This window comes from Dermacentor silvarum, chromosome 9 (assembly GCF_013339745.2).
Source record: "Dermacentor silvarum isolate Dsil-2018 chromosome 9, BIME_Dsil_1.4, whole genome shotgun sequence".
In the NCBI taxonomy this organism is placed as follows: domain Eukaryota; kingdom Metazoa; phylum Arthropoda; class Arachnida; order Ixodida; family Ixodidae; genus Dermacentor; species Dermacentor silvarum.
The window spans coordinates 133,256,872-133,284,699 of NC_051162.1; the positions used below are offsets into that span (position 1 = coordinate 133,256,872).

A 27,828-nucleotide genomic window follows, 5' to 3' on the forward strand; every position below is an offset into this window, starting at 1 on the left:
TAATCAACCTCTCACCCTGAAGATAACGCAAATCAAGATTTGAAAAAAAAAAAGTAGTTTCGCAGTCTAAACCGATTTAGTGCTTCTTTTCGGTGTCCCTTAATGTGTTGCCGAAGATATCTCGCAGTGCAGTCGCAACGGTGAATGCGTCGTTTAGGAGCTGTAGCATGCTACTGAAGAACCAAAAGTACCTGATCTTTATTTGATGCGATGTGTAGTTGTGAGCGCTATAGGTAATGGCAGTATCCCTGTGTTGTCGAATGGCCCATGTCCGGCATTGGATCAAACAGCTACGGTGTCATGGTTAAACCAAACACCACGGTGAAAACGAAGGCGAGCGACCATCTGCAAATTTATTGCGGACAATGGTTTGATACATATTACTGTACATGCACCTGCAAGGCAACGAATTGAACACGTTAATGGATCGCTGTTAGATCAGTTATCAAAAAACGAGTATAAAAGAAACGTGAAAGGTGTTAAAGAAAGCATACGAAGCCCGTGTGGCAAGTGACCACACCCGATTTGCAGTATCTAAAAATGAAAACTATTTTTCTTGGAGAGGCGATTGAAAGCTGACTCACAATTTGGGCTTGCTTTTGTGTGTTCTACGCTTCAATTTTTTCCCGCTTCAAATGATCTCGCTGGCGAAACAAAATGTTTCTTCACGACGAATTCTGCCGCAACTGTGTGTGCACTTGCAATGGTCAGTTCGTTGCCGTGCCCGCGCATGCGCATTAAGATGCGTATAGTAAACTTCATTTTAGCAATAAATTTTCTGGTGATAGCAAGTCCTTGTGTTGTGACGCTCGTCTTCGCCTTCTTTGTGCTGTCAGCTTTAACCATGACCATTGCCAATTCGCCCAGCTTTATCTACTCCTGAGCTAGTGTCGCCAGCGGTAGGTACGCCTTGTTTCCTTGTGAAATCTCCCTCCCGCCCTGTTTTAACCTTTTTTGTCCCAACAAATAGTTAAAACATTGTAAAACTTTAACGCTGCTTGGCGGAATCATTTTAATAGAAGAAACTGCCCGTTAGGACAGTTTTTGTTTACTTAGTGCGAAGATATGCCGCTGCAGAAGTGTTCAAAAGAACAGCCTTTAGAGATTGACATCTACATGCTGTTCTTCGTACCAGCCAGTAGGGGGTCTTAATCTCATAAGGCACCTAAAGGAGTCAAACTCATCGATTCGAAACATTCAGCGTGAAACCTCGTGGACCGTTAGCCGTTGCTCACACATAATAGTTTAATTCGTGCTTTGAAATGCATTAGACAAAAAAAAAGTTTTGTACAGGCGTCGAAGCATGCCAAAGCGATGTTATTACTCGAATTTCTTAACAGATATATCATGTTCGGTCACACTGCTATGCCCTTCGACATTGTCCTGCACTACAGTGAACTGTATTGCAACCTAAATCTGCCCTGAACAGATCTAAACACTTCAGTCGTGCTGTTCAAACTACGTGACACAAGTTGACGACACCTACTGCACAATCGTTTTCGTAAAGGTTTCGTTGCTGTACTTTGCCTACTCCTATTTCCCGCATCTACAAGTTTTACTCTATAAATAACGAGTTTCATCAATGTTTTTCCCACTTATTAGCACCAGTTTTGGGGAATCCAGTCCGCAGATTGGCATCTCAGTGGCATCCGCGAAACCCGCAGTTGCGAAAAAGCCGAGGGCCAGAACAGCGAAAATGCCCACTGGAACACCGCTCAGAAGTCCAGCCGTCAAAAGCCCAGCAGCCAATAGTCCAGTGCCCAAGAGTCCAGCACCCGAAAAGCAAGCATTCGAAACTCCAACCTCCAAAAGTCCAAGCCACAAGGGTCCCACCACCAAGAATACAACAAACAAAAGGCCGACAGTCGAGAGTCGGGCAGCCAATTCTCCAGCAGCCAAGATTCTAGCACTCAACAGCGCAGCGCCATCCAGCCGGTCGCCGCCGAACAAGGACATACCGGCGTCGCCGCGCAATGCAGACCGCGCAGCTAAGCAAACGATTGTCCGTCCAGCATCCACCAAACGATCAAGTCCGGTGGCTCCAGATGGAAAGACGAGAAAAGGAATCGCAGAAAAGCAAGTCCGGGGCGTGCCACCCTCGCCGCTTCCAGGCGCTGGACATCCGACACTCACGGAGGATTCCAAGACTCACCAGGCAGTCGAGCTCGACAACGTCATCAAGGACCTTCTGAAGTCTGCAGACCAGGAAATGCAGTAAGGCCGTGTTCTTCTATGCGATAACGAGGCTACGAACGAAGCTAATCGGTGATAATTACTTATTAGAGCGAAAGCTCTACTACGCCCTGTCTCGCAAGGTCATTCATCGCGTCGCAATGACCTTGAGCCGCCGGAGCGCGAGCCACCGGAGCGTAAGGGCCCATTCACACTTGCGACTAGGCGAGGTCGCGCGACCAATTGCGACTGGCGACCAGAAAACTACTCAAGACGAACGATGTTCACACTTACAAATGCGACCGACGAGTCGCTAAACCGAAATGTATCCCGATATGCCGTTCACGTCTGCTTGAAATGTCATCGCCGCGTAAAATAAGCGTCTGCGTATACGGACGTCCTGTTCCTTCGCATCTGATTGGTTCAGCTGTTCTGCGACTGTGGTCGCGCGACTGAAAAATCGAGCAGTGAGCGACTGGCCCGAAACGGTCGCATTTCGAGAAAAGCGACCATTTGCGACTACTTGCGACTGGACGCTTTGCGACCAACTTGGTCGCGCGACCTCGCCTAGTCGCAAGTGTCAATGGGCCCTAAGTGTGACAGTTGTCACGCCACGTGATCCGCTGCGGAGAGGCGTTGCAGCTGCGCTCGCTCGGAGCCTCGTCGCTGCGGCAACACGTGGCTATAGACGAGCGTTTAACGGCGGCTTCGCCGGCGCTTCGTCGCTCAATCTCGCCACGGATGGCGCGCCAGCCGGGCCGTCTGTGCGTGCGCTTCTGCGCAAGCAACAGGCTGCGTCCAAGCATCCAGTAGATACAGCTAGACGACAGGCTGCGAAATCTCAAGCAAAGGCAAAGTTGGCTGCTGAAACACCAGAGCAAAGGGAGGCCAGGTTAGCACGTTATAGGGAAGCTTACCAAGAGCATAAGCGTGCATTAATGAAACACTGTGTGCATAGTCTTTGTGAAATCAAGCCAAACAGACCTTTCGCTCGTGATAACTAGGTTTACAAGGGTTAAACCTCAGCCATTTCTTGCATGTGTTTGAAAATACATGAGTATACATGATTGTCATGGTGATGAGGTGAAATCTGATGAGATAAGTCGCTTGTCAAGCTTCCAACACCAGGTGCCACTTGAACACAGATAGAGGAAGATGGCGGGTTTGGAAGTTAACCAAAGATCAGTAGGCCGGTTGGCTTTGGGAGCCCACGGTAATACCACAAATGAGGCAGTGCAGGGTGACATGGGTTGGGCCTCTTTTGAAGTCAGAGAAGCACAGAGCAAAATTAGTTTTGAAGAATAGGCTCAGGAACATGGATGAAAATAAATGGGCGGCTAAAGTGCACAAGTATCTCTGCATGAAAAGCGTGGACACAGAATGGAGGAAGAGGTCAAGGAAGTTGACAACCAAGTACAGGATAATCGAAACTGTAAATAGACAGCCAGGAGTCATCAGGAAGAAAGTGAGAGAAATAGAGACCGTGAATTGGATGCAAAGAATGGAAACAAAAAGGACAATGGAGATTTACAAGAATGAGAAGAAAGAAATTAGAAGGGAAAATCTGTACGATAACACAAAGGGCAGTGCCTTGCTATTTGAGGCTCGAGCCGGTTGCCTAAGGACGAAATCATATCGGAACAAATATTTGGAACTAGATGAGACATGTGCATGCTGCAGTAAACATCCAGAAACCACTCAGCACATCCTAATGGAATGCGACGGGATCCACCCAGCGAGAACCGTAGGTAACGTGCAACTCCCAGAAGCGCTTGGGTTTAAAGTGAAAGGAAACATAAACAGATCAGCCGTAGAGATCAGCAAGAGACGATTAGAGTACTGGTGGAAAAAAAGCAGGGAAAAGATGGATACGACCTGATCTCGTAAAATCATAGGCAGCGGTACAAGGTAAATTTGTGAAAAAGAAAAATAATAATGAGAGGTATACAAAAATGCTAGATAAAGAACATGTATAGTATACCTGATTAAATCAAGCAGGCTAGGTGACTATTTGTCGCCGCCCCGTTTCAAAGGGGATGCCAATAAATCATCATCATCATCATGAAAACGAACAGGATATTGAGAAAACTACTTTATAAAATATATTTCAGTGTACAAACAAGATAACATAAATTCCATAATCAGGTATACACTAGTACAGTAAGACTATACACTAAATGTGTATGTTTTACAGAGAAATAAAAAATATGGACGATAACCTATAGTGTAATAAAAAAGGGAGATTTCTGTTAATGACAAATGGACAAGGTGCATTGCAAATGCCACATGACTCGTACTTGTTACTACGAGGTAGTTGAAAGCTCCAGTACGCATATATACCGACCAAACACAGAAACTAACCCAAACTAGCATTTTGAAAATTTTTCTCGAGTTCCGGACATTCCGGATTCTGATATAATGGAAGCTACACGGCCTCAGAGACGGGTGAAAATGTCAAAGGACGTAAGTGGCGTTAAATTAATGACAAATAAAATAAAATAAAGTGAGCTGTTCCTCTGAACCTAAACGTAGAAACATGCGTATATCTTAAGCTCACCCTTCCTTGTCCAAATTAATCCACGCGAGGGTCTTCAATGCCGAGGACCAACTTTCAAGAATTTGCCGATAGGTGATATGTGTCAGCGGACAGGCGCCGTTTCGCGCCGCTGCGCTCGGCTATAGCACGCGTACTGGACACATTTAATGTCGCCAGACCTTAGTCACTCTGCATTGCGTACACTAATTTCATCCGGTTCGCGTTTCAATCTACCTCGTCAATACGAGGCAATGTCCATTTGTCAGGACCAGAGTTTATTGAAGAACGAAACACTGCATGGCATCTGCACGAGGTTTTAGCAAAGTGCACATTTCTGACAGCGACTGGTTTCTTCTCGCACTTCCGTGGTCGGAAGGTGACGTTCATTTAGTGCATGGTATAGTAATAGGTGCTCCAAAAACATATTTAGATCCTACAATGTGAGAATATAGGCATTTTTATGTTTTTACTCAGTTCGCACTTCTTTCTTCGTTCTTATTAAATACCAATGTGTCCAAACGGCCAATCTCATTCATATATTACAGTTCATGCTACCTACAGCCTAGATTTGTTGTGCTACCATGCAGTAAAATAAGGAATCTGGTGCTGCTAAAAAACAAATATGGCAAAAAACTTTGCGGTCACTATCAAAATAATTTAGTCTCGAAGGTTGAGTAATTACAGTTGTACAAGAGAATAATAGGTTGATTTCCAGCATTGTGTTCCTGTTGCAGCGGTTTGATTCTCACGCATAGTATAGCTATGCTATTTGTTCAACACTTATGTTGGTTTTGCGTGACTGTCACTGTTTTACGCTGTTCAGAAATTATTTGAAAATTATAGGGTTTTACGTGCCAAAACCAGTTCTGATTATGAGGCACGCCGTAGTGGGGGACTCCGGAAATTTGGACCACCTGGGGTTCTTTAACGTGCACCTAAATCTAAATACACGGGTGTTTTCGCATTTCGCCCCCATCGAAATGCGGCCGCCGTGGCCGGGATTCGATCCCGCGACCTCGTGCTCAGCAGCCCAACACCATAGCCACTGAGCAACCACGGCGGGTACAGAAATTATTTTCGCTTCCATACACACTGATTTCTTTTGTTTAAACTTACGTATCCTTCAATGTTTTGTTTGTTTTTGCAACTGCAAAACGTACACCAACACTCCGAAGTGCCCTTGTACAGTTTTATGTACGAAGCCTATCGTGTATGCACCTTCTGTCTGGTCCTTTCTGTGACATGGGGCCCTTTGCGCTATCGCGTTAAAAAGCACAAAAAAAAAAACAGCATGTGGCACGCGTGACCTTCAATGTTTTGTTTGTTGCACTTGCGCCGCACGGCGAAAAATGCCTGAACCCTTTTCTCGCCGCAAAGAGGGGAGAAAAAAAAAAAGGGGGGGGGGGGATGGGGGGTCTCAGACATAGCAAAAAAATTTGGAGGACGCTTGGGCTTAACTTTTAAGAGTGGAACGCGAGAGTATTCAAAGATCCCTGGCTGCTTATCAGGCTTTTTTCTCGTATATTCAAATTACAATCTGACGCTATCCCGTCTGTATAGGTTCTGGTTAAGTCGGACTTTGCGATTTTCTGGCGAATTTCACTTTGAGAAATTTAATTTTTGTTCACTAACGCCTTCCGCCAACGACACCGGCGCTTGCGCCGACGCCGACGCCCGATTTTCTGTGACATGGGGCCCTTTACGCTATCGCGTTAAAAAGCACAAAAAAAAAACAGCATGTGGCACGCGTGACCTTCAATGTTTTGTTTGTTTTTGTACGCCGTGGTATTTTACGGCATTCCGCTTCATGTGGCAAATAGTACGTAGGCCAGGCGGGCAAGTGCCTAAACAATAGGCTTCGTGAACACAACGACGTACATAGTACAGTGCAAGGGCACGTAGGAGGACAATGCCGGGATTGTGGTTGTAAGGCTCTTTTACAAGACTTCAGGGTGGTTTCTAAGTGCACGTGCCCCAACAAGATGAAAAGAAAAATAGAGGCGGCAGAGACTAATCACTTGGGGGTTAAGTGCACCAGCGTGGCTTCGATAGGTTTGTCATAAAAAAAAGAAAGAAAAAAGCTGTTTTTTATGGCAATATCCACGCCTAACATACTAGCATTTCTAGGCCCGCGTTGCGCATAGATAGGTCCTTCGGTACGTATCGGACGAGTCACCGTTTTCATATTGCACTTGTTTGTTTAAAGATTGCCTGTTTTTTTTTTTTTCGTGTTTTGACCACCCGGATGCACGTCATTCATCATCTATATATAAAAATTCAGCCTTTTCGCCAATAAATCTCAGTTGAAACTATGCGCTTGTGCTTGTTATTCTCCCGTCCTCGTTCTCTAGTTTAAGTGCAAAAGCCTGCCGTCAGAGAATTAAATCTGAAGAAATTCTAAGCGACAGTACTTAGGCATTGATTTATCTTTCCGCTTGCACTGTACGAGCAGTCTACACTGTCTTTGCTCAGGTGCTTGAAGGCGCTCTTACTTTTGTCCCTGTAGTGTTGGCCTATTAGAAGCGCAGCGAAAGCGGGGGGGGGGGGTCAACTAGTTTACAACGAAGATGTTAAAACAGCTTCTCCGCTGTTTTTGATCGGCAGGAAAGGCCGGCGTGCGGTCACTTCAGATTAAACTATGGAGTTTTGCGTGCCAAAACCACGACATGGTTATGAGGCACGCTGTAGTGGGGGACTCCGACATAATTTGGACCACCTGGGGTTCTTTAAGGTGCACCTAAATCTATGTACGTGCGTGTTTTCGCATTTCGCCCCCATCTAAATGCGGCCGCCTTCAATTCAATCCCGTGACCTCGTGCTTAGCAGCCCCACACCATAGCCACTAAGCAACCACGGCGGGTTGCGGTGGCTTGCTCGGTATCAATCAGCAACGCAACCTGCGTCCGTGTCCTAATTTTGTTGCTTTGAATGGTAATTATCAATAATTCTAACGTAAAAGTTACCTTGCGAACCCTTTCTTTGCCTGTTTTTTTTTTTCTTTTTTTCTTTTTTAGCCACTAATACGTAATTCTTGCTTATCACGTCGTGTTCTACCGGTTCCGCGTTGGAGGTCAGCTAGAGGTTTGCACGTCAGCAAACCTCTAGCAAACTGTAAAGAGCAGTCAGCATGGGGGCCCCAAAGCGGCCGTATGACCAAGACGTCGATGATGAATCATCACTAAGAAAGCAAATCGACTCATAGTACTTATGAAGGGTGTGGTAACTCGCCTGTACAGCTTTGCCGTCTTTGATGAATCAGTTGCGCAGATTGGCACGGTCCAGCGAAGGACGTATCTCTTCACCATGTGGGTAAGGTGAAGACAACGAAGTTGTCTGACTGACAGCCACCACACGACGACGACGGCGGTGTAAATAAATCTATGGGCGGACACCGCAAACCCGCACCTTCAGTGCCGTTCTACATAGGTTATGCTAAGTAAAAGGAACGTCTGTGCAGTAGTGGTCTACTTGCCAAGTTATACGGAACAAAGCCCCTTCCATCGAGCCTCTTGCCACTGTGACTGTACATCGCTCTTGCTATCGTTACACGCAAGGTTAACTAAGTGGAACATCATAACCTCGCTCAACGTAGGTTCCACCAACTAAGCGGAACTTAATAACTGAAAGCAGGAATAGTTGCTCCTGACTCATTGTTCATGTTGAACATAATTGCAAAAATATCTTCCACTTATTTAGGGAAAGTTATATGGAATGAGATTAAGAGCACAGTTTCGAGCTAACTGAAATTGCACTCCGCCTTCTTTGTGGCGGGAACCTCAACCCGTTAACCCTAACCCGTTTAATTTCTTCAATGAAATGTACAGCCTTTCTAAGCAGAAACATGTGATCCTAAACGAAGAAGTAATTCAATATATTTTTTTTTCTGGCAGATGTTGTAATGGCTTGCTCGGGTATCTTTATGGAGACTCATTTTCTTCCGCGCACTGTTTTCCTTCTGTAGGTCTGTCGAGAGCGAGAGTGTTTACGCCTTTCTCTTACGACAACGAAAGACAACCAGGGAGCAATGGTGAGCTCACTAAATCAACAAAATCATAAGTTTATTATTGCAAGCAAAATGAGTTCGAGTGGTTTGATTCAACAAGCGATGAAATGAATTAAAGAAACATCATTGTCACGCGGCATAACGCGCTCCTTGATTCTGTTGTCAGTGGATGCATACTCATGCTTGTTCAACAAACAGTCATCGCTTTAGTAAATCATTGTCTATTTTAATTACCAAAGCATTAGTTACTCGACAATTTAGTGCTGATTAATATGTTGAACAGCAGATATTTTTTTTCGTATTAGGAATGCGGTCTTTATTCCTATTGCTTTTTCAGTTATATGTGCCAATGCAGTAATATGCGCTTTTTAACGCGATAACGTTTAGGGGGGCGTGTCGCAGAAAATGCGGCGTCGGCAACCAGCGTGTGATCGCGGATGGTGGAGAAAATCATCCAACCACATCAACCGCGCAGGCCCTCCACGTGGGGCAAGGTTCTGGTGAACAAAAATTAAATTTATCGCAGTGAAATCCGTCAGAAAAATGGTAAAGTACGACTTTACCATTCGGTGTCGGATTCGCCGTCGGATTGTAATTTGAATGTACGAGAAAACTAATTCTGCTACTAGGAAACTCAAACACAAACCCCGTTTCCAGCATTTCTACCAGACCTGCGCACGTCGGGGCAATTACAAACACTTAATAAAATAATAAAAAAGGTGCTAGGGCCTTCACATTTTAATATGACCAATTATATTGCCCATAAAAAACGACTTTCCAGCAATGCATTTCAGTTTAAAAGTAAAGCCGACTTTAAGGGGATCGGTGTAAGCTTAGTCTTTGTAAGCTGACTTCCTCACGTTCAGTGTTGCAGTGAATGAAGCCTACTTGCCGTATGCGAACGATGCGATGCGGACGGGTCCCGATAACGCTATCGCGTTTACTCTTAAAGGCGAAGCTAAAGCGTCCTCCAATTTTTTCCCTTCAGAGTCGTTAGAGATTGACAACTGTCCAAATGTGGGGCACTGAACCTTGCATTCTTTAACACGAATTTTTCTTTGCTTGTTCCCTCCACTTCGCATGGGCGGCTGTGTGGCTGAGTAACTTACTGGGCCGATCCAGAAAGAAATGTAATCAAAGGTGGCCACTTGTTGTGCCAATCCTGATGTCAGTTCATCACGTGTGTCATCGCAATTGTTTAAATGCGGTTTTCTAACGCCGGTCGATCGTGGAGTCCGTACAACGTCACATCGCCCCACACGCCCATAGCATTTACCCATATATATTTAGCCAATGAGTGTCCCCAGCAGCGTTACTCAGTAGGTCTGCCAGAAAGCCAGTAATTTCACTTTGACAATCACCTCCGATGGTTTCTGCCCAATGTTTTTCCTTGTCTTCAGCTTAAGTAGTAGGAGGCTATGTCTCGATCCAGGTGTTCACTCCAACTGGCGTATAGCCTATACTAGACTCTTAAGTGTTTTCCAAACATTATTGCATCATTCTGTAAATTGCAAAATTATCTTTCTCGCGGAGCACTCTGCCACGCTATCGGTGGCATAGTCGATTTTGATAACAGTGCGTACGTGCGCAATTTTATTAGTTTTATGAATATAAATAGCAGATATTGGCTCTTGTATAGCACGTGCAACAAGGAAGCACTAGCATGAGCGGTTTGCACTACAAGGTCTGTTAGAAAAGTATCCAACCTTATTTTTTTGCGAACATCTGATGGATATGAAACAAGTGCGCTTGCATCAGCCAGCCGGCCTTGAACCTTCGTGCACTTGCGCGAATTTTTTTCCCGCCTGCCAATAGCGTTATAGTCGCTGGGACGCAGCGTTTGAGTGAGGTAGTGCGCAGTGCTCTCGTCAGTTTTTTATTGCGATAGCAATTATATGGACACTCAAAGTGTATTTCTGCCGTCGCCGTCACCGTGAGGTTAAGAATGACGTCAAACGGCGATGAAATCGTCGCCGCACCCCGTATGGTGTATGTGCGAGTGAAAGTGCGTGAGGGACGCGCGCTTTCACGGGGAGCGAACGCACGGCGGAGAGCAAACGCGCGTTCTGCGCCGGGCTCCCTGAAGGGCAGCATAATTAGGCGTCTCTTTCCTCCTTTACAATCACCATATATATAGAGCAAACGCGACTTCTTCCGTAGCGCGAAAGGCCGTGGGGAGACGGGAGAGAGGGAGAGGAGGGCGACGTTTAGCTGCGGCACCAAATGCATATTTACATTAAAAAATCACAGCATATCCACCGGGTGAATGATGATGAGTGGGCGAAGCTCCGGAGGGAATCATCGGATCTCCTGCTTAAGGGGACGCTAGCACAAACGCGTTAGAAACGTGCAGTACTCTCTAGTAAGGGGGAGCGGCCACAGCGTCTTACGCAGCCATTTACACATGCCGGAACGTGCACCGCGTTGGCCGACGCCATCACATGACTGCTGAGAGAGCGTATAGAGTGTACCCGTATAGAGTGTACCCGTATGTACCCCCGTATAGAGTGTACTAGAATGGGGGAGTGGGTCCAGCGGACGCCTTAGCAAGCGGCGAGGGTGAAGAAAAAAACACGGAAAATGTGGCCGCGCTGCCGTCGCCTTCTTCTGAATCTCCGGCCAATAAACGTTGGCTCCGGCTGTTTCGGCAGCGTTCATTGGCTGAGGCGAGCTCGCGGGCTGAGTAGCTGTCGTCTGCTCGACGTACCGTCGTTGTTGAGTCGTTTGCGTTCTTTCCGCCGCTCTTTTTCCATTTTATTTACAATAGATCGGTGTGGAATAATCTCAGTCTTATCGCCACCGAGTATCCGCCTGTCAAAGCTTCATGCAGCTGCGGTAGGGTCTCCGACGCGACAAGCGTCCGGCCGGCGAACGGGGCCGCTCGTTCAGAAGAAAGTGATGGTGGCGCCACCTGGATTTTCCATAAAAAATGCCTCAGCGCAGAGCCCTCGTTGGACCCACTCCCCCAATCTAGTACACTCTACCCCGTATTCATAAACGCTCCTGGACTTGAACTTGACTTGCCACCGCCTTGGGCAGCGCGTTCGAAACGCGTTGAAGGTAAGGCGGAGAGGCCACAGCGTCGTACACCAGCTTCTTACACGGGCCGTAACGCGCTAGCACAAACGCGTTAGAAACGCGCTAGAAACGCGGCCTTTCGTTAATGTTGGGTATTTATTGCCATCGTGGTGCGTGTGTCTATGTGCGCTTCGTGGCGTAGTGGGCTAACGCCGCGCGCTCGGAAGCGAGGGGTCCCTGGTTCGATACCGTGCTACGGACACAACTTCAGAATTTTTTTTCTCATTTTTCTCAGACTGGTTACACACTACTACTACGACGAGGGGGCGGAACGGGTGCCGCTATAAGGAGCTTCGGTCCTAAAAACGTTGCGAGGCGAGAAGGTGGTAAAGACTTCCGACGCTGCTCGACGAGTGTCCCATTCTGATCTCGTCGAAAACCTCCGAACCGCCCCCAGAGGCACCGGCAACAGTCACCAACGCCGCGCGCGTTCGGAGCGAACGCGGGCAGCACGCCGACGGCGTCGACAACAGCTCTGCGCGTTGCTGCTGCTGCTGCTGCATGTCCAAACTTTCACAGCTGATAAACCTACTATTTTTAATCTCGACTAATTTGCTATCGCAATTGATTCCTCGCCTTTCGGGTGAAACTGCGACATCTTTTTTTTATTGCAAGGAAAATGACGGAGTGACTGGAGCAGCGCTACTGCATCAAATTTTGCCAGAAATTGGGCGACAGCCAAGTGGAAACCATTCGGAAGATTCAGATGGCTTTCGGTAACGATGCTATGAGCAGCACACAGATTAAGGAGTGATACACAATCGGTTTAAAGACAGCCGCACATTGGTAGAGAGCGAGCCACGCTCCGGTCGGCCATCAACATGCCGAAATGACCAGGTCATTGTCGAAGTGAACGCTGAGTGGTGATGCGGGACCGTCGTGTGACTATCCGAGAAATTACGGAAGAGGTGGGCATCAGCATTTTTTCTCCACATTCCATCATGACCGAAGATTTGGCCATGAAGAGAGTTGCGGCGAAATTCGTGCCGAAGCTGCTCACGGTGGAGCAAAAGCAACTTCGTGTTGAAGTCTTACAGGACATGCTGAATTCCACAAACAGTGACCCCGACTTCATGAACACCATAATCACTGGTGACGAGTTATGGGTGTACGGGTACGACCCGGAAACCAAATCCCAGTCGACACAGTGGAAGCATTCCACGTCACCAAGACCAAAGAAGGCCCGCCAAGTGCGCAGCAACGTCAAAGTGATGCTGATTGCTTTATTTGACTCCCGCGGTGTGGTACACTCTAGTACGCCACACAGGGTCAAACAATCGCCAAAGAGTACTACAGGGATGTCCTCCGTCGCCTACGTGATGCTGTGCGGCGCAGGAGACCGGAGTTGTGGCCAGCAGGAAATTGGCGCATCCATCACGACAATGCTCCTGCACATTCCTTGCACTTAATTCAGACTTTTTCGGCGAAAAACCAGACACGTAGTTCAACAGGCTCCTTACTCTCCTGATATGGCCCCCTGCGACTTCTGGCTGTTTCCCAAAACCCCATTGAAAGGAGCGCGATTTCAGAGAAGAGAGGACATTATGGCTATAAAGACAGCTGAGCTAAACTTCATTCCGAAAGAGGCCTTCTCGGAATGCTTCCAACAATGGCAGCACCGCTTGGAGAAGTGTGTGAAGTCCCAGGGAGACTACTTTGAGGGTGATTAGCTTTCCAACGCTCCAGTTATGCGAGTTTTTTTTTCTGCCAAAGGTCGGATACTTTTCTAACAGACCTCGTACATTTGAACAAATAATGTCCCCACCATTTTTGTTGGGCAAGCGCGAATTTGGACAGAAGTGTACTATTTGCGAACTAGAAAAAAAAAGGGTTATATCGGACGAAGGCCAAGCGATTCCAGTAATTCCTTTTCTTATTGACATTTCCATGTATATGTAAAGCCAGGAGACCTGCCAGCGTGAACTTTGCTCACATTTGTTTGGATTATGTAAACGTAGCTTATCAGTATACATCGGCAACCTTCGTAGTGTCCCCAATAAAGGAAGGTCCTGTGTGACAGGATTGTAGTCTGCTCACTATGGTAGTCGTTGCGGTCTTGTTATTCAAAGCACTGTTGAAGCCCAAAATGAATGCATTGTAGAGAAATCGGACAACTCAAAGCGGCGAGTCTCTATTGGCCGTTTTCGCCCGTTGTACAGCCACAATCAGATTTAACCCGAACAATAAAAGCACTGTAAGACGTGGGATGTAAGAAGCGTTGTGTAAGAAGCACTGTAAGAACGTGGGCTGTAAGAAGGAAACATTGAAAGCTTTTTAATGAAGTTGCATTAAACTAGTGAATTAAAGGCACCACCAACCAAAAATCACTAGTACCGTCTGCCGAAAAAGCAAGACAGGTGTTTAAGGTGTGTTCGGCTAGTTAAGTACGACGGAGGCTGCGCATCACTGGGATTAGCTGGGCACTTAATTTTTACGTTTCTTTTTGTTCCAGGCGCAAGTTTTGCACGAAAGTCTGCTGTACACTCGTCTTGCTGGCCCTCGCAGTTGTAGTGGTCGGAGTGGCACTCACGTTAGGCAGTAAGTCGGTCTTTCCTTCCCATCGAGTTTCGTGCAAACTGGGAAGGCAGAATGGGGTTCACTGTTCAGTGATAGCTTGTTGAGCCTTTAAGTTCGCTATTGACACCACTTTCCTCTCCATTAAGTTATCAATAGCTTGATAGTCTACACCTATGAACACTTCTACGAACAGAATCGTACAAGTGCTCTGATTTCATAATCCAGTTCACATCACCATTTGCTAATGCCGCGGTGGTGTTGGAATTACCAGTGAAATAACTCTTAACGTTTATTCCGGGAACATCGCACTCTTATATAATAACGGGTAACAAATATATTCTGTACGGGAAGTAGCTTATTGATAAACAAGTAGGGGTATTCAATCACATGAATTATGAAAGAGTGTCATGCAGGAAGTTTGGAAAGGCGATATTCTTTCTGGTTGTATTGAGAGAAGGTGTTTTTTTTTCTTCTGCACAGCGCAATAATTCCGTACATTTTCGATATTGGTCATGCAAAGATACGACACAGAATTTATACTTAAACGTGATAAATCCCTAAATATGGTACATAGGAAAGTAGAGAGTTAGAAAACCATAACCATAAAAATACATGAAAAATAACTGTGCCGGGACTTTAGGATACTCTCCCAAATGGGCAAACTGTCAGCCAATGCAGGCAAATTTTCAGTGCTCCTCCGGTGTAATGCGGATATTGATCGCACTACTTCTGACCATGAAGCAAGAACCTTTGGCTCAGTGGCCATGACCACTGAACCAGCGGAATTCGAAGGTATACGTTAAATAACCTTGCGTAGCCAAATTAATCTGTAGCCTTCACTCCCTAACGCGTCTCTCATATTCATTGTGTTCTGACGGCCCTGGACCTTGTCTGAGAACAATGTTATCTTCTTACCTGCTTCTACGTTCTACTCATCACCAACTCAGGCCGCGCCGTAGCGCTGTCCAGTGCAACGAAGGACATTAAGGTTCGAGAAAGGGAAATGAACTACAGCGACAGCCTGCACGTTCCACGTGGGAGTGGTCAAAGTCGTAAATGATGAATTCACGTCAGCATATATCATCTCTCACCGACGATAAAGTGGAAACGGCAAGTTGCATTCATCTACCGTTAACAATTTTATCCTAATCTGGGTACTCTATTTAGTTGTAGCATGCACCAGCCGAACCAAGTTAGCATCTATCCGTGCGCTCTGCTGTGTCCTGATAAACGAGTTTCATTCGCCAAATGAAGTAAAAAAGTATTGTCGCTACACCTCGAACGTGTAGTAATCGAAGAAATTACTAAACTGTGTCAATAAGATATTTTACATTCTGACGAACTTGATCGGCGTTTGCAGAGACTGAAGATGATTTATCTTTTATTTTTTCATAAACAGCCACACTTGCATGTCACACCTGCATGTTTTCTTTCCAATAATTGCAGCGCGTTTCCCGCTCTTAGGTGCCGTTGTGGCATACATATACAAAAATGTGTTGCGCATAGATTTCGATAAAAAAAAAAAAAACGTGAGCTAGGCTTATCTTCGTGACACGAGCAATGTGCCTCGCTCAGCGCTTGGTCCATTTACCTGCTTTTTCGTGTATCAGTACCTACGTTATAATTGCTTTATTGGCAGCTTTCGCCTGTCATTGAGCATTAAGGGAATGAAGTGGCGATTCCTGCGTGCTTATTTACTGTTCTGCGAAGCAATCATCCTTGCTTAGTGGCAGCTTTCGCCTGTCATTGAGCATTAAGGGAATGAAGTGGCGATTCCTGCGTGCTTAATTACTGTTCTGCGAAGCAATCATCCAATCATTCCGTCAAGTTCGCGGAATTCCACTACCCTCGCTACTCCTATGTCTCAAGCTGCTGATACAAGCGGGCCAGAGGATCCCGAGAAGGTGGATAGACACGAAGTGATTAACAGCGGTCCAAAAGGGGATATGTCGAGCCAAAATTTCGGCAAAGGGAACATGTCTGCCCCGACGAAGAGAAGTGCCCTTTGCTGGGATGTTAGCTCCGATCTCCTTCGTTAGTCACCTTTGGATAAAAACTGTATACGCACGCGTATCTTACATGCAAAAAAAAAAGGGAGGACGACCTTTTTTTAACTCACTCTTCTCTTTGGTAACGTGTTTCGGTCAATAGATTATGATGGTACAGGCGGCTGCGAGCGCTTGCTGCCAATGACTGGTGAAAATTTGTAATTACATGAGATGTTCTCAGCAGCCTAATTAGCTCACAGTTCTTCAAAGCGCGAAAGGTCTCGGCATGACGTTACGCGAAGTTTGCAGGGCGCGTTTTTAAAAAGTTATAACGTTTGTACGATATGTTCGTGAAGCAGCGCTTTTATTCCGGGCTCGCTTAGCCTTATCAAGTTGTTCGAAACGCACCTTTCATTCATTAAAGATGTGTATATTTTTTTTTGCTTAAGTACTGTACAATCCCTTCAAAATATCTTCAGCACCTTCAGTAGCGTAAATGTCACTCACAGATACTAGCATATTATGATATCTGCAGTTGCATGACATCTGCAACACAGACGTCATTACTGTCAGTGAGAAAATAGCCGGAGTAAAAACTCGTCCCCATGATTTCTGTTGTTTTGGGGGGAAATTAGCCAAAACTGAAAATATACTAACACGCCCAAGCGATATCTTCTGTTAAATCTAATCAACCTGCTTTATACTGAAATCTTGATACGGACAAAATAATTGAGTAAAAATCAGTTAACTTCTTAATACACCATGTGATCTGTAAATGGCTCATTTTCACTGTAGTTGTCACACCTGACGTAAACTATGTCGCACCGATTGTCTGAACAACAGCGGGTCGAAATTCTTGCGGGCAGGCTTCTTTCTCTGTCTAATGTTTTCTTGAATTTCTTCCCATTTAGGTGCTCGTGGGTGCGCCAGTGGAACAATCAAGGCAACATTTTACAATTATGATTTTACTTACAAGTTGGCATGGTTGGAAACTCTACGTCATTTAATGTCAGAAGTATTTTCGCGCAAGCATAAGACTATGACTGCAAGCAGAGTACAAAAATCATATTGAATACAAAAAGCATATTGACGAATGACGTATTTACATTACTTCGCTTTCTTATCGCCGCTGGCGGGAGGTCCTATCTTTTTGTGTTTCAAAGAACCAACCATCTGCGCACATCGATGCCTCTATAATGTGTTCTCAAAGTTGGGAGGGTAACAGCATGCGTTTTATAAAGTTTGCACTAAGCGCAGACATTCTGTCGGATGCATACGCACTTCATTCAAAATAATTCATCAGAAGACTAGGAACAGCAGTTCAAGCTGAAAAGCAAGCCACTGTTTTTAGATCACCGTGACCTTTTCAGTGACTTTGTTGTTGCCAGTTTCGCCTGCTTCAGGAACTTGTCTGAATAAGCTTTTCCGAAGCAAGTACCCATATGTGGCGTTTTCTGCTACCACAAAATGGTCACAAAGGTACAAAGACGCCATGAATATTTCTTTATTGTATGCATGTGTTCTGCAATCTTGCGCTGCACCGCCTTTAAACACCTTTAAAGCTTTCGCCAACAGAATGTCTTTTTTGTCTTTTTTTAACGTGACGCAACATTTGTAAAATTGTAGAACGAGCAAAATTATGTAATGTTTACGAAACATTCAGGAGGAATGGCAGGTATGTATAATGTACAACGAGATTAATGGCATATTCATGTAGTTGTTTGAGAGCTCTCCGGCTGTGCTACGAGATGAAAAAAATGTCACAGTTTCGCCCTAAGGGCGAAGCAATGAATGCGATAGCAACACAGCAATGTCATACGAAGTAAGGTGAGCGGCTTTGGTAGCAATATGAATTGTAGTAAACATGAGCTGATTAAGTAAGCAGGTGTGCTGCGGCGTAAGTAGACCGACATGAAGAGAGACTCGATGACCACGAGAAGGCGCGTGTGAAACGGTGGTGTTGATGAGAAGCGCTTCCCGTGGGCAGCGCGTGCGAAGGGACACACCTGTAGCGCTGCACTGCCGATCCGGGCAGCATTGCGTGTGTAGCGTGCGTTGGAAAATGTGGCCCGACTATTACGAACTGAATGAACAAGCGTGGTGTGAGCGCGCACAAACACGAAGAGATCACACTGAATGACAGCAGACAACGACTGTCAAAACGCTGGCAGCAAGCATACGCCGCAGCGGGCGAAGGTACGTGCGGTCTATCGCTTCAACGGAAACTGAGCGGCGAATGCACTTAAATGTCAGAGCCGTGTGGAGATAAGAGACGGTGCGAGCGAGCGACGAGCGCGGTTGTTGGCAGAGAAGTGCGCCCCCCCCCCCCCCCCCCCCCTGCTCCCTCCGGCGCTGGCTTCCTGCTTCCTTGCTTGCGCGTGGGAGATTGAGTGCGTTCGCTCTCCGTGATAGCGCGCGTCTCCGCACGCTTCCTCTCGGGCATACGGCGCGCGGCGAAGATTTTATCTATAGGGAACCTCACGGCGACGGCGACGGCGACGACGACGACGACGGCGACGCCGACGGCAGAAGTCCGGTTCAAGTGTCCATATAATTGCTATCGCAATAAAACAGCTTTAAATCTATGTAAGGAGAACAACGGGGTATGGAAGTGATGGTCTTGCTTCCTTATCATCAATGAAACCCGGTTATGCTAGCAGTAACACTTAGTTGCTTTTTTACAAATATTTGTGGCGCTGCTGGCGCACTCTGAAACGACCACCCGATCGATGATGCCATAAGAGTGGAACAAAAAATTCCAGCCGACTGTGATTGCGGAAGTATACTAACGAAGGTGGCTTGCCGAGAAAAGAAAAAAAACGTTCCTCGTTTTTGGACCACAACAACGTCGGAAAGAGCTTTGCATGACTGTCAGTACAGTTATTAGACGCCTCGGTGCTCATACTCAGACCTGAAACGCCGTGTGTGCGTGTGTATAATTAGGAACATGTATTATGTCACGTGACAGTGGCCACTTTCCCCTTTCAATACGCATCACTGCGTAACACTGCTGTACAGTGGCAAAGCTAACTTTTAAAAAATGGGGGGGGGGGGGGGGGGCGACCATTATGCAACGGGTATAGACATTTGCCTCGCGCGCCTTGTTCAACGCATGTATCGATCTGAAGCTAACAGTTATGCCTACACTGCCTAGCACAAATGGTTTTGATTTAAATTTGACTTTGGCTAGCTACCTAGCACATTTTGTACATTGTGATGTGGCTGTGCTGCATGACGCGGTTTTTTTTTTCGCTGTGGGGTTCGAGTGATTCACGGCTGTCCATACAATGGAGAGGATTGGTCGGAATTCGGGAGTCTCCCGGACAAATCGAAAGAGTTGGCAGGTATGCATGTACCACCTCAGTGACGTAGTACATTTAAGACGTGGTGTGCTTGATTTAGCCACCTTTTAGAGCTGCTTATGGTGAGGGGACACAATCGGGCCAGCCTGTTGGGAACGTAGAGGACTACAGGCACTCCGTACACATACATCAATTTTTGTTTTGAAATTGTGGCTCATCTTTTGCACATAAGTCATAACTTCCCACTCTTGGCTACTCCGCTCGCCGGTTCTTGCCTGATTTGCTAATGCGCCTACTATTAACTTCCTTTGCAGTTATTCAGCCACTGAACTTAGAACCAAACGAGGGTAGCGAGCTTTTGGAAGCCTAGTTATAGTTGACTGTTAAAATTGGCCTGCATCATGTGTTCGCAAAAACTCCGGAGTACTGACCCCAAGAAAAAGTGGCAATAGCTGGTCAAGTTTAGAGTGTGTGAAGTCGCATAGCAAAAACTTTTTTTTTGTTGTTGTTGTTAACTCGCAGAGAGTAGCAGTAGCAAACACCGTCCTTCGGAAACATGTGGCTTAATTCTAAAAACTGCAGGGTGTTGTCGATGGGGAGTTCAAGGGTAAGAAAGAGGGGATTTCCCTGAATTTTAAGATATTTTAAAATATTTTCAGCCTGACAAGAGTTAAAAGAATGCACTAGGTCTAGCACAACAAAAATTATATACGTATCTAAACACTTCGCAAACGTTGCGTGCCTTGAAAACACTTTTGTCAAGAGAGCTATTTCCGACAGGAAATGCTAAAAAAGGTGCGACCCACGACAGTATACATATGCCTCTCTTTTGCAAAAACAACCGGTTGTCAAATAAGACAAGTGTTCTTAAGGTAGGTGTCACGTAAAACTAAAGCTTTGTTCCCGATAACATCAGTATGATTTTGAAAAATGCACATCCTCGTTGACATCAGTGCTATTCGTTACAGCTAAAAACGCGTCATGAGGCACAGCAATAAACTGGTCTTCAGTATCAACAGACGGCAAATCCCTATGCTCCGCTTATACTGGAAAAATTTGCTGATATCATCAGACTTTACCGCGAGAAAAGGATCGTGCATTTGTGTCTGTTTAAGCATTAAAAAAAAGGGTGCTTACTTTACGGCAACTCTCCAATGAGGTGCTTAATATTGTTGACGAGACTAAGGTATAGGCTCTTGGCTGAACGGAAACGTGTTATCCCCCTGCTGCCGTTATATGCCGGACTCAGTCTGAGATGTCGGAAAAACGCGAAGCTACGGAGCACTACACCAGTCGTTGCTCGAGTTTCGCCATTATAACACGAAAACCAAAAATATAAAAATATATGTCGCAGTTTCACCCGAAAGGCGAAGCATCGATTGCGATAGCAAATTAGTAGAGAGCTATTCGGAGTAGGAATAGTAGTTTTATCGGCTGCATAAACTTGGACACATTGGCTTACTAACTGAATTAAGAATCGTGGTGTCAGCGCACACAAGCAAACATGAATAGATCACACTGAATGACCGCAGCCAACGACTGTCAGAACGCTGGCAGCAAGCGCAAGTTCGCGCGGTCTATCGCTTCAACGGAAACTGAGCGGCGAATGCACAGCGCATACAAATGTCAGAGCCGTGTGGAGATAAGAGACGGTGTGGGCGACCGCCGGGCAGAGAAGAAGTTGTTGGCAGAGGAGAACCTGCCCCCCCCCTCCCCCCTTCTTCCCGTTTCGTGCTTTCGCTTGGGAGATTGAGTGGCAAGATACGCCTATGGCGCCGGAGCACAGCGCCGCCCCAACTCCGTCCCTCCCATACCTCCACGGCCTTTCGCGGGATGGTCGCGTTTGCTTTCCGCCGTGCGTTCGCTCTTCGTGATAGCGCGTGGGGGAGTTCGCCCTCAGTAGTAGCGCGCGTCCCCCGCGCGCTTTCGCTCGCACATACGGCGCGCGGCGACGATTTTATCGCCCTTGGTATCTATACGGAACCTGACGGCGACGACGACGGCAGGAATCCGGTTGAAGTGTCCATATAATTGCTATCGCAATAAAAAATGTCACAGTTTCGCCCTAAGGGCGAAGCACTGAATGCGATAGCAACACAGCAATGTCATACGATGTAAGGTGAGCGGCTTTGGTAGCAATTTAAATTGTAGTAAACATGAGCTGATTAAGTAAGCAGGTGTGCTGCGGCGTAAGTAGACCGACATGAAGAGAGACTCGATGACCACGAGAAGGCGCGTGTGAAACGGTGGTGTTGATGAGAAGCGCTTCCCGTGGGCAGCGCGTGCAAAGGGACACATCTGTAGCGCTGCACTGCCGATCTGGGCAGCATTACATGTGTAGCGTGCGTTGGAAAATGTGGCCCGACTATTACTAACTGAATGAACAAGCGTGGTGTGAGCGCGCACAAACATGAATAGATCACACTGAATGACTGCAGACAACGAGTGTCAAAACGCTGGCAGCAAGCCCATACGCTGCAGCGGGCGAAGGTACGTGCGGTCTATCGCTTCAACAGAAACTGAGCGGCGAATGCACAGTGCATAAAGGTCAGAGCCGTGTGGAGATAAGAGATGGTGCGGTCGAGCGACGAGCGCGGTTCTTGGCAGAGAAGTGCCCCCCCTCCTGTTCCCTCCGGCGCTGGCTTTCCGCTTCCTTGCTTGCGCGTGGGAGATTGAGTGCGTTCGCTCTCCGTGATAGCGCGCGTCCCCGCACGCTTCCGCTGGGCGCGCGGCGAAGATTTTATCTATACGGAACCTCACGGCGACGGCGACGACGACGGCAGAAATCCGGTTGAAGTGTCCATATAATTGCTATCGCAATAAAACATGCTCACAAACAGTCATCTGCCGCGCTCACAAACAATCGCTCTCAATGAGACGTGTCGCTTGTGCGTCTTTGCCCTGAAACAGTCCCGAAAATTCATGCGCTCTTATTAGCGCTCTTCGCGTGGTGCTGCAGATCGTTCTGTTCAGAAAGTCTTTAAAAAACAAAACCTTTTTTGCTTATGGCAGTCTAATCTTTACGGGAGCAAAATTATTGTGGACGCCGAACGCCTGGTTTACTATTTCCTCTCTCCGCGCCCGCAGTCCGAGCGCCCGAGCAGAAGTGCGCCTCTTTTTCTTCGTGAGAAATATTCCAGTACGTGTATCGTAAGGAAGAAACGAGATTGCGCACCATTCCCTCTTCCGAGTTGTGTTTACAATTTATTCTTCGCCGTCGTGCCGCATTCACTGTTCCTTCATCCGTAAGCGCGCTTCTTCTCACACTATGTGTATCTACGTTCAAGCAACGTTGTCTCAATATATATTCAAACACGCGCGGACTTGGCGTTTCCGACGGAAAGCGCGAGGGAGAAGCCCCGGCTGCACTACACGCCTCATGCACGACTCGTTTCAGAGATGCAATACTTGCTCAGTGGCTCGGCGGTTGGGCTGCCAAGCACGAGGTCGTGGGATAAACTCCCAACCACGGCGGCGGCATAGCGATGGGGGCCGAAATGCAACAACGCCCGTGTACATTTGGTGCACATTAGAGAGAGCCCCAGGTGGTGAAAATTCATCTGAAGTCCCCCAGTACAGCGTGCCTCGTGGTTATGGCACGTAACATCCCAGAATATTTACTTCATTGCTTATGGAATTATCATTAACGTTTCCAGATATACTGAGATGGTTTCTGCCAGATTTATACTTGGTGCAGACACCTGCTTGTGTGACTTCGATCGGCGATCGGGTCTGCGATCTCGCATACATGACACCTAATAAATTGCATCACATTTAATACTGAACAATTTGGTCAATCCGAGACGCATTCGAAGAGCTGCAGCTGCGCAGTCCGAAGCACGGACGTGGTCTAAAGCGCGCGAACGGCTCAAAGCAGCTTCGCACGGACTCGCTTGTCGTGCAGCACAAGCAGAGCAGCGACCACCAGTACAAATATTTTGATCGCATTCTCCGTCCACGTGGGCAGCTTCCACAGGGTCATGGACGCGTACTTGTGAATGCGGTACAGGAACCTCTGCACTTCGATGTGGATGGCGGTCTCCTCGGTGGGCCTCGACATGGTCAGCTCCCGGAGATGTTCGACGGGCGAACAGAGGGTCGCCTTGATCTTGCCCGAGACGACGACCAGGATGGCGAGATAGGTGAGCTCAAACAAAGGCACGCACAGCTCCTGCCTGGTCAGGGCATCGCGGCTGGCCGGGAACACCGTGCTGCAGACGAGCGCGACCAGGTAGACCGCCCTGACGAACAGGTAGCAGTACCAGACGCAGACGAACCCGAGGAAGTTGTAGTTAAGGTCGCCCAGGTATCGGCAGCACAGCTCCCACTTCTTGTGCAGCCTTTTCAGGCCGTCGTGGGTGATGGAGTCGCGGCATCGCTGCAGCTCGTCGGCGGTGCACTGCATAGTTCTGCGAACGTCCACGCAGAAGACGGTGTAGATGGTCATCGCCATGTATGCCTGGGAGAGTGCGAGCAAGTTGACGAAGAAGAAGCGCGTGAAAGAGTCCAGGAAGGAGTAGTTGGCGATGCCTTCACGCGTCCACGGGCAGATGTGGGAGGCGAAGTAGAGCGAGACGCCGCCCAGGGCATGGCCAAACAGCAGCAGTGGAACGAACTTGTCGTGCCAGAAACTCTGCGGCCTCAGGAGACTCTGACCCGGTTCGAAGCCGCCGCCTCCTACAGAGGCCTCGAAGTAGCGCGAGCTGAGCAAGGCCACGTTCGACTTGCGAGACCAGAGACTCTCGGCTCCGGCGACGGCGGCCAGGCTGAGCAGGATCTCGCCGATCTCGAACAGCCTGTCGGGAAACTTGTCGATGGGAAGCTGCGGCAGCCGGTAGAGATAGTGTAGCAGCAGGAAACCCAAGTACAGCTTGAGCACGAGCAGGACCACCGTCTTGCAGGCGAACGTGAACGTCGCGCTGAAACCGCTTGTCCGATGTGACCTGCGTGGAGGCAAACAGCGTGTGACGTCGAGAACACTGCATCGTGTTAGCATACCTCTATAGTGACCCTGAAAGGTCCGCTCTTTGTATTGTGCTATATCATACTTTTGTCAAGTGTAGGACACGTATACGTTCTGGTTAAACGGAACGTACGCGACCTTCGATTCTGTGTGCGCGCCTGTGAGGCGCAACCTTTGCCTGTGTAGTCATTGGCAAGTTTGAAGCACTAAACCTCGAACCTTACTTCTGGTATCTTCGGCGGACCAGCCGAAGCTTCGAGGCTCTGTCTCAGAGCAGCAAGATCTGAAGCCACTCTCTGCCGAAGATGGCGGAAAGTAATCCATGACGAACTTCCGAAATTACGCGACTATACAGCGCGACTGCAGCACGAACCCAAGAAAATGGCGACTTCCTCTTAGGCCGCTCAACAAACGGAAGCGTGGTTGTGAAGTGATTGGAGGTCGGCGAGATCTCGAAGCCGCTCAGACGAGAGAATCTGAGTGGCTCCCAGTGCTGTTCACGGGATCCAATCGCACGGATGTAACCATCCGAACACGTTTCGGACACTTCTCAGCCAGCCAAATACGGAGTTGCGTGTCAGAGCATCGCGTTCAGCCGCGGTTGCTAAGGCGCCGCGGTTGTATCATGTGCCAAGTTCTTCTTTCTGGGGTTTTACGTGCCAAAACCAGTTCCGATTATGAGGCACGCCATAGTGGAGGGCTCCGGATTATTTTTTGATAACCTGGTGTTCTTTAACGTGTACTACAACGCAAGCACACGGGCGTTTTTGCATTTCGCCTCCATCGAAATGCGGCCGCCGCGGCCAGGATTCAACCCCGTGATCTCGTGCTCAGCAGCGCAACGCCTTAGCTGGCAGCCACCGCGGCGGGTCATGTGCCATCTTGCGTCCTCGTCTGTATGCGCTACAATAGACCAGGAATCAATACATTCGACTTGTACGTGTCACTATGGACGATGGAAATGTGACTAAACACTGAGGACGAAGTAATTGTGACTAAATGTTGTCAAGCCAATGACACAAACGACTTACGATAGTTATTAAAATTTATAGCGCAGTGGCATGGAGACATTAGCATGATAAGCCTTCCGGCGGAGCCGACGGTGCACCTATAGATTTGTCAGTATTCATACTCTTGTGCCCTGCCGGCCTCGACTGCCACCCGTTTTCGTTCTTTTATTCTGTTAGACCACTTCTTATCGGCTCTATAGACCCTTCTCACCGGCTAGTTCACTCACTATAACTCGCCGTGGTGGTGTTGTGGCATTGGTGTTGCGCTGCTAATTCCGAAGGCACGGGATAAAATTCCGGCCGCGGCGGCCGCATTTCGATGGGGGCGAAATGCAGAAACGCCCGCGTACCGTGCATTGGGCGCGCGTTAAAGAACCCCAGGTGGTCAAAATTATTCCGGAGTTCCCCACTACGGTGGGTCTCTTGATGATATCGTGGTTTTGACACGTAAAATCCCCGAATTTAATTTCTTAAGGTTCACTCACTATAAACAGATGGCGTAAAGCCCCTGTTCCAGGGGCTTTAGTCTAGCGTTTGTCAATTGTCTCAAGTGCCGCCCCGTCGCCTCCGCGGTGGTTCGATTTCCGGTCGCGGCTGGCGCGTTCCGAGGGAGTTGGACTGCGAAAACGCTCCGGTACCTATATTTAAGCTCATATTAAAACCAGATCGCCGAAATGAACTGAACGCCTAAGCACTACACCGCATCCCTCATAACCCACTCTGAAGTTTGAGAACGCTAAGCCTCACATTCTTAAAGAAAATGCTTGCCGTAGAGGGTATGCCTGTTTTTAGCCTCTGTCTTGGACTGATCCCGTAAATAGTGCAGTGTAAAAATGTTCCCTGCTTCCTTGGGTATGTGCATGTCATGTAAAAATGTTAACCGATCCGGAAGATTGTGCTGTCTTAAATTTATTAATTCCGACTTTGCTCCTCCACCTACCATTCGATGGGTTCTCACTAACTCGCTTAGGAAAACATTGTAATTCAGCTACTTCAACTAGAGGTCTAATCTACTTCCGACCTTTCTTTTTTTTTTATCTGCTAAATATACGTACGTACACACTTGAGTATAAGGCTGCTTCCTAGTTAGTGGATTGACAACTGTGGCATTCTCGCATGGCTATTTCTTCTAAAAGCTGAGAAGCTCGCAGAGTTTTGTGTTCACATTGGAGAAGCATAAAAAAATGTAACACTTGTTAATGGCGTCCTACTAGCACTGCTTTATTACAGCTACAATCCGTTCCTGCCTGACTTTCTTCATCCATGCTTATTTGTGCCACAACCACGGAATGAAATGTCCAACAACCATTAAACTAAAACCAGGGCTTGATGTACCAAAAAAATGCCATTTTTTTATCGAAGCAAAAGTTCCCAAGCAAGCCGAGAACCTTGCAAATTTTGTAGATACTATTTTATTTTTCTGGTCTCTACCAATGTCCAGTCACTCAGTCGTGTATTAGAAATGAGAGCACTCCTTAGAGAGTATATGCCGACCAATGAGTAGTTCACATATGTGACGTCGCAATGCTCGAAGCAGAACGCTTCGTCATGAGCTACAACGTAAACAAGTGACGAACGACATTATGTCTTTTCTGTAAGCTACCGCAAAACTTCAAAACATTGATGTTTTAAGCGGGGAGCATCGCATAAACAACTCTATCGCAATTAACACGTTAACGAGTGATTGCGTAGAAAACAAATAATGTAATGACATGGCACCGAATCTTTACTGAACCAAAAACATAACATGTGGCTTCCAAGCAACTGGCAATAAATAAAGGAAGAACGATGATCGAATGACAATAGTGCAGATTTATTACAGCGGTGAAAAGTATAAGCGGGGACAAAAAAAAAGTTGTCCTTCCCCTGTCGAGGAAATGGGTGTGAGCGAAGCTTGTGTTTCTTCGGTGTTCCTCCAAACGAACTGCACTGACGAGCACCACGTTGTGCTCTAACCACAACCGGTCACACGCACTGCAGCTGGCTCCGAAGTTCTGGTCGAGAAAATCGCATTGAAACCTGGCCGTCGCACCGGGAAAGTTGGCACTAGCTTACCGATGCGTAAAACACCTTTGTCGGGTTCCTGGAGGGCTAGACAACACTGACATGTGTCCTCAGCATCGCGTTCCCGCCACGCAGGGTCGCCAGCTCTTCGCTGACGTTTGGCCTCAACATAGCGCTCCCTTAACTCTGGGTGCGTGGCTCTTCGATTGACGTTTCGCCTGGGCTTAATTCGGAGGCCCTCACGCTATAATCGGC

At 47.3% G+C, this 27,828-nt stretch overlaps 3 protein-coding genes across 8 annotated transcripts in view; 2 read left to right on the forward strand and 1 right to left on the reverse strand.

Annotated features, from left to right (window-relative positions):
• The window catches only part of LOC119465006 (neurofilament medium polypeptide), an 82,693-nt gene extending 80,475 nt beyond the window's left edge, over nucleotides 1-2,218 (forward strand). Inside the window, exon 9 of the mRNA XM_037725851.2 lies at nucleotides 1,603-2,218. Coding sequence (XP_037581779.2) covers nucleotides 1,603-2,218 — 616 coding nt within the window. The remainder of the gene's footprint in view (nucleotides 1-1,602) is intronic.
• Nucleotides 2,219-8,629: 6,411 nt separating this feature from the next.
• LOC119464395 (uncharacterized) overlaps nucleotides 8,630-27,828 on the forward strand; it is a 60,783-nt gene continuing 41,584 nt past the window's right edge. The window contains exons 1-2 of the mRNA XM_037725341.2: nucleotides 8,630-8,735; nucleotides 14,242-14,327. The gene's annotated coding sequence lies outside the window, so the exon portion shown is untranslated. The remainder of the gene's footprint in view (nucleotides 8,736-14,241; nucleotides 14,328-27,828) is intronic.
• Nucleotides 24,131-27,828, reverse strand: part of LOC119464396 (ras guanyl-releasing protein 3-like) — a 125,260-nt gene continuing 121,562 nt past the window's right edge. For all 6 annotated transcript variants that reach the window (XM_049656254.1, XM_049656255.1, XM_049656258.1 and 3 more), the window contains one exon: nucleotides 24,131-24,539. In XM_049656254.1, the coding sequence (XP_049512211.1) occupies nucleotides 24,274-24,539 (266 nt within the window). In that variant the 3' untranslated portion in view covers nucleotides 24,131-24,273. The remainder of the gene's footprint in view (nucleotides 24,540-27,828) is intronic.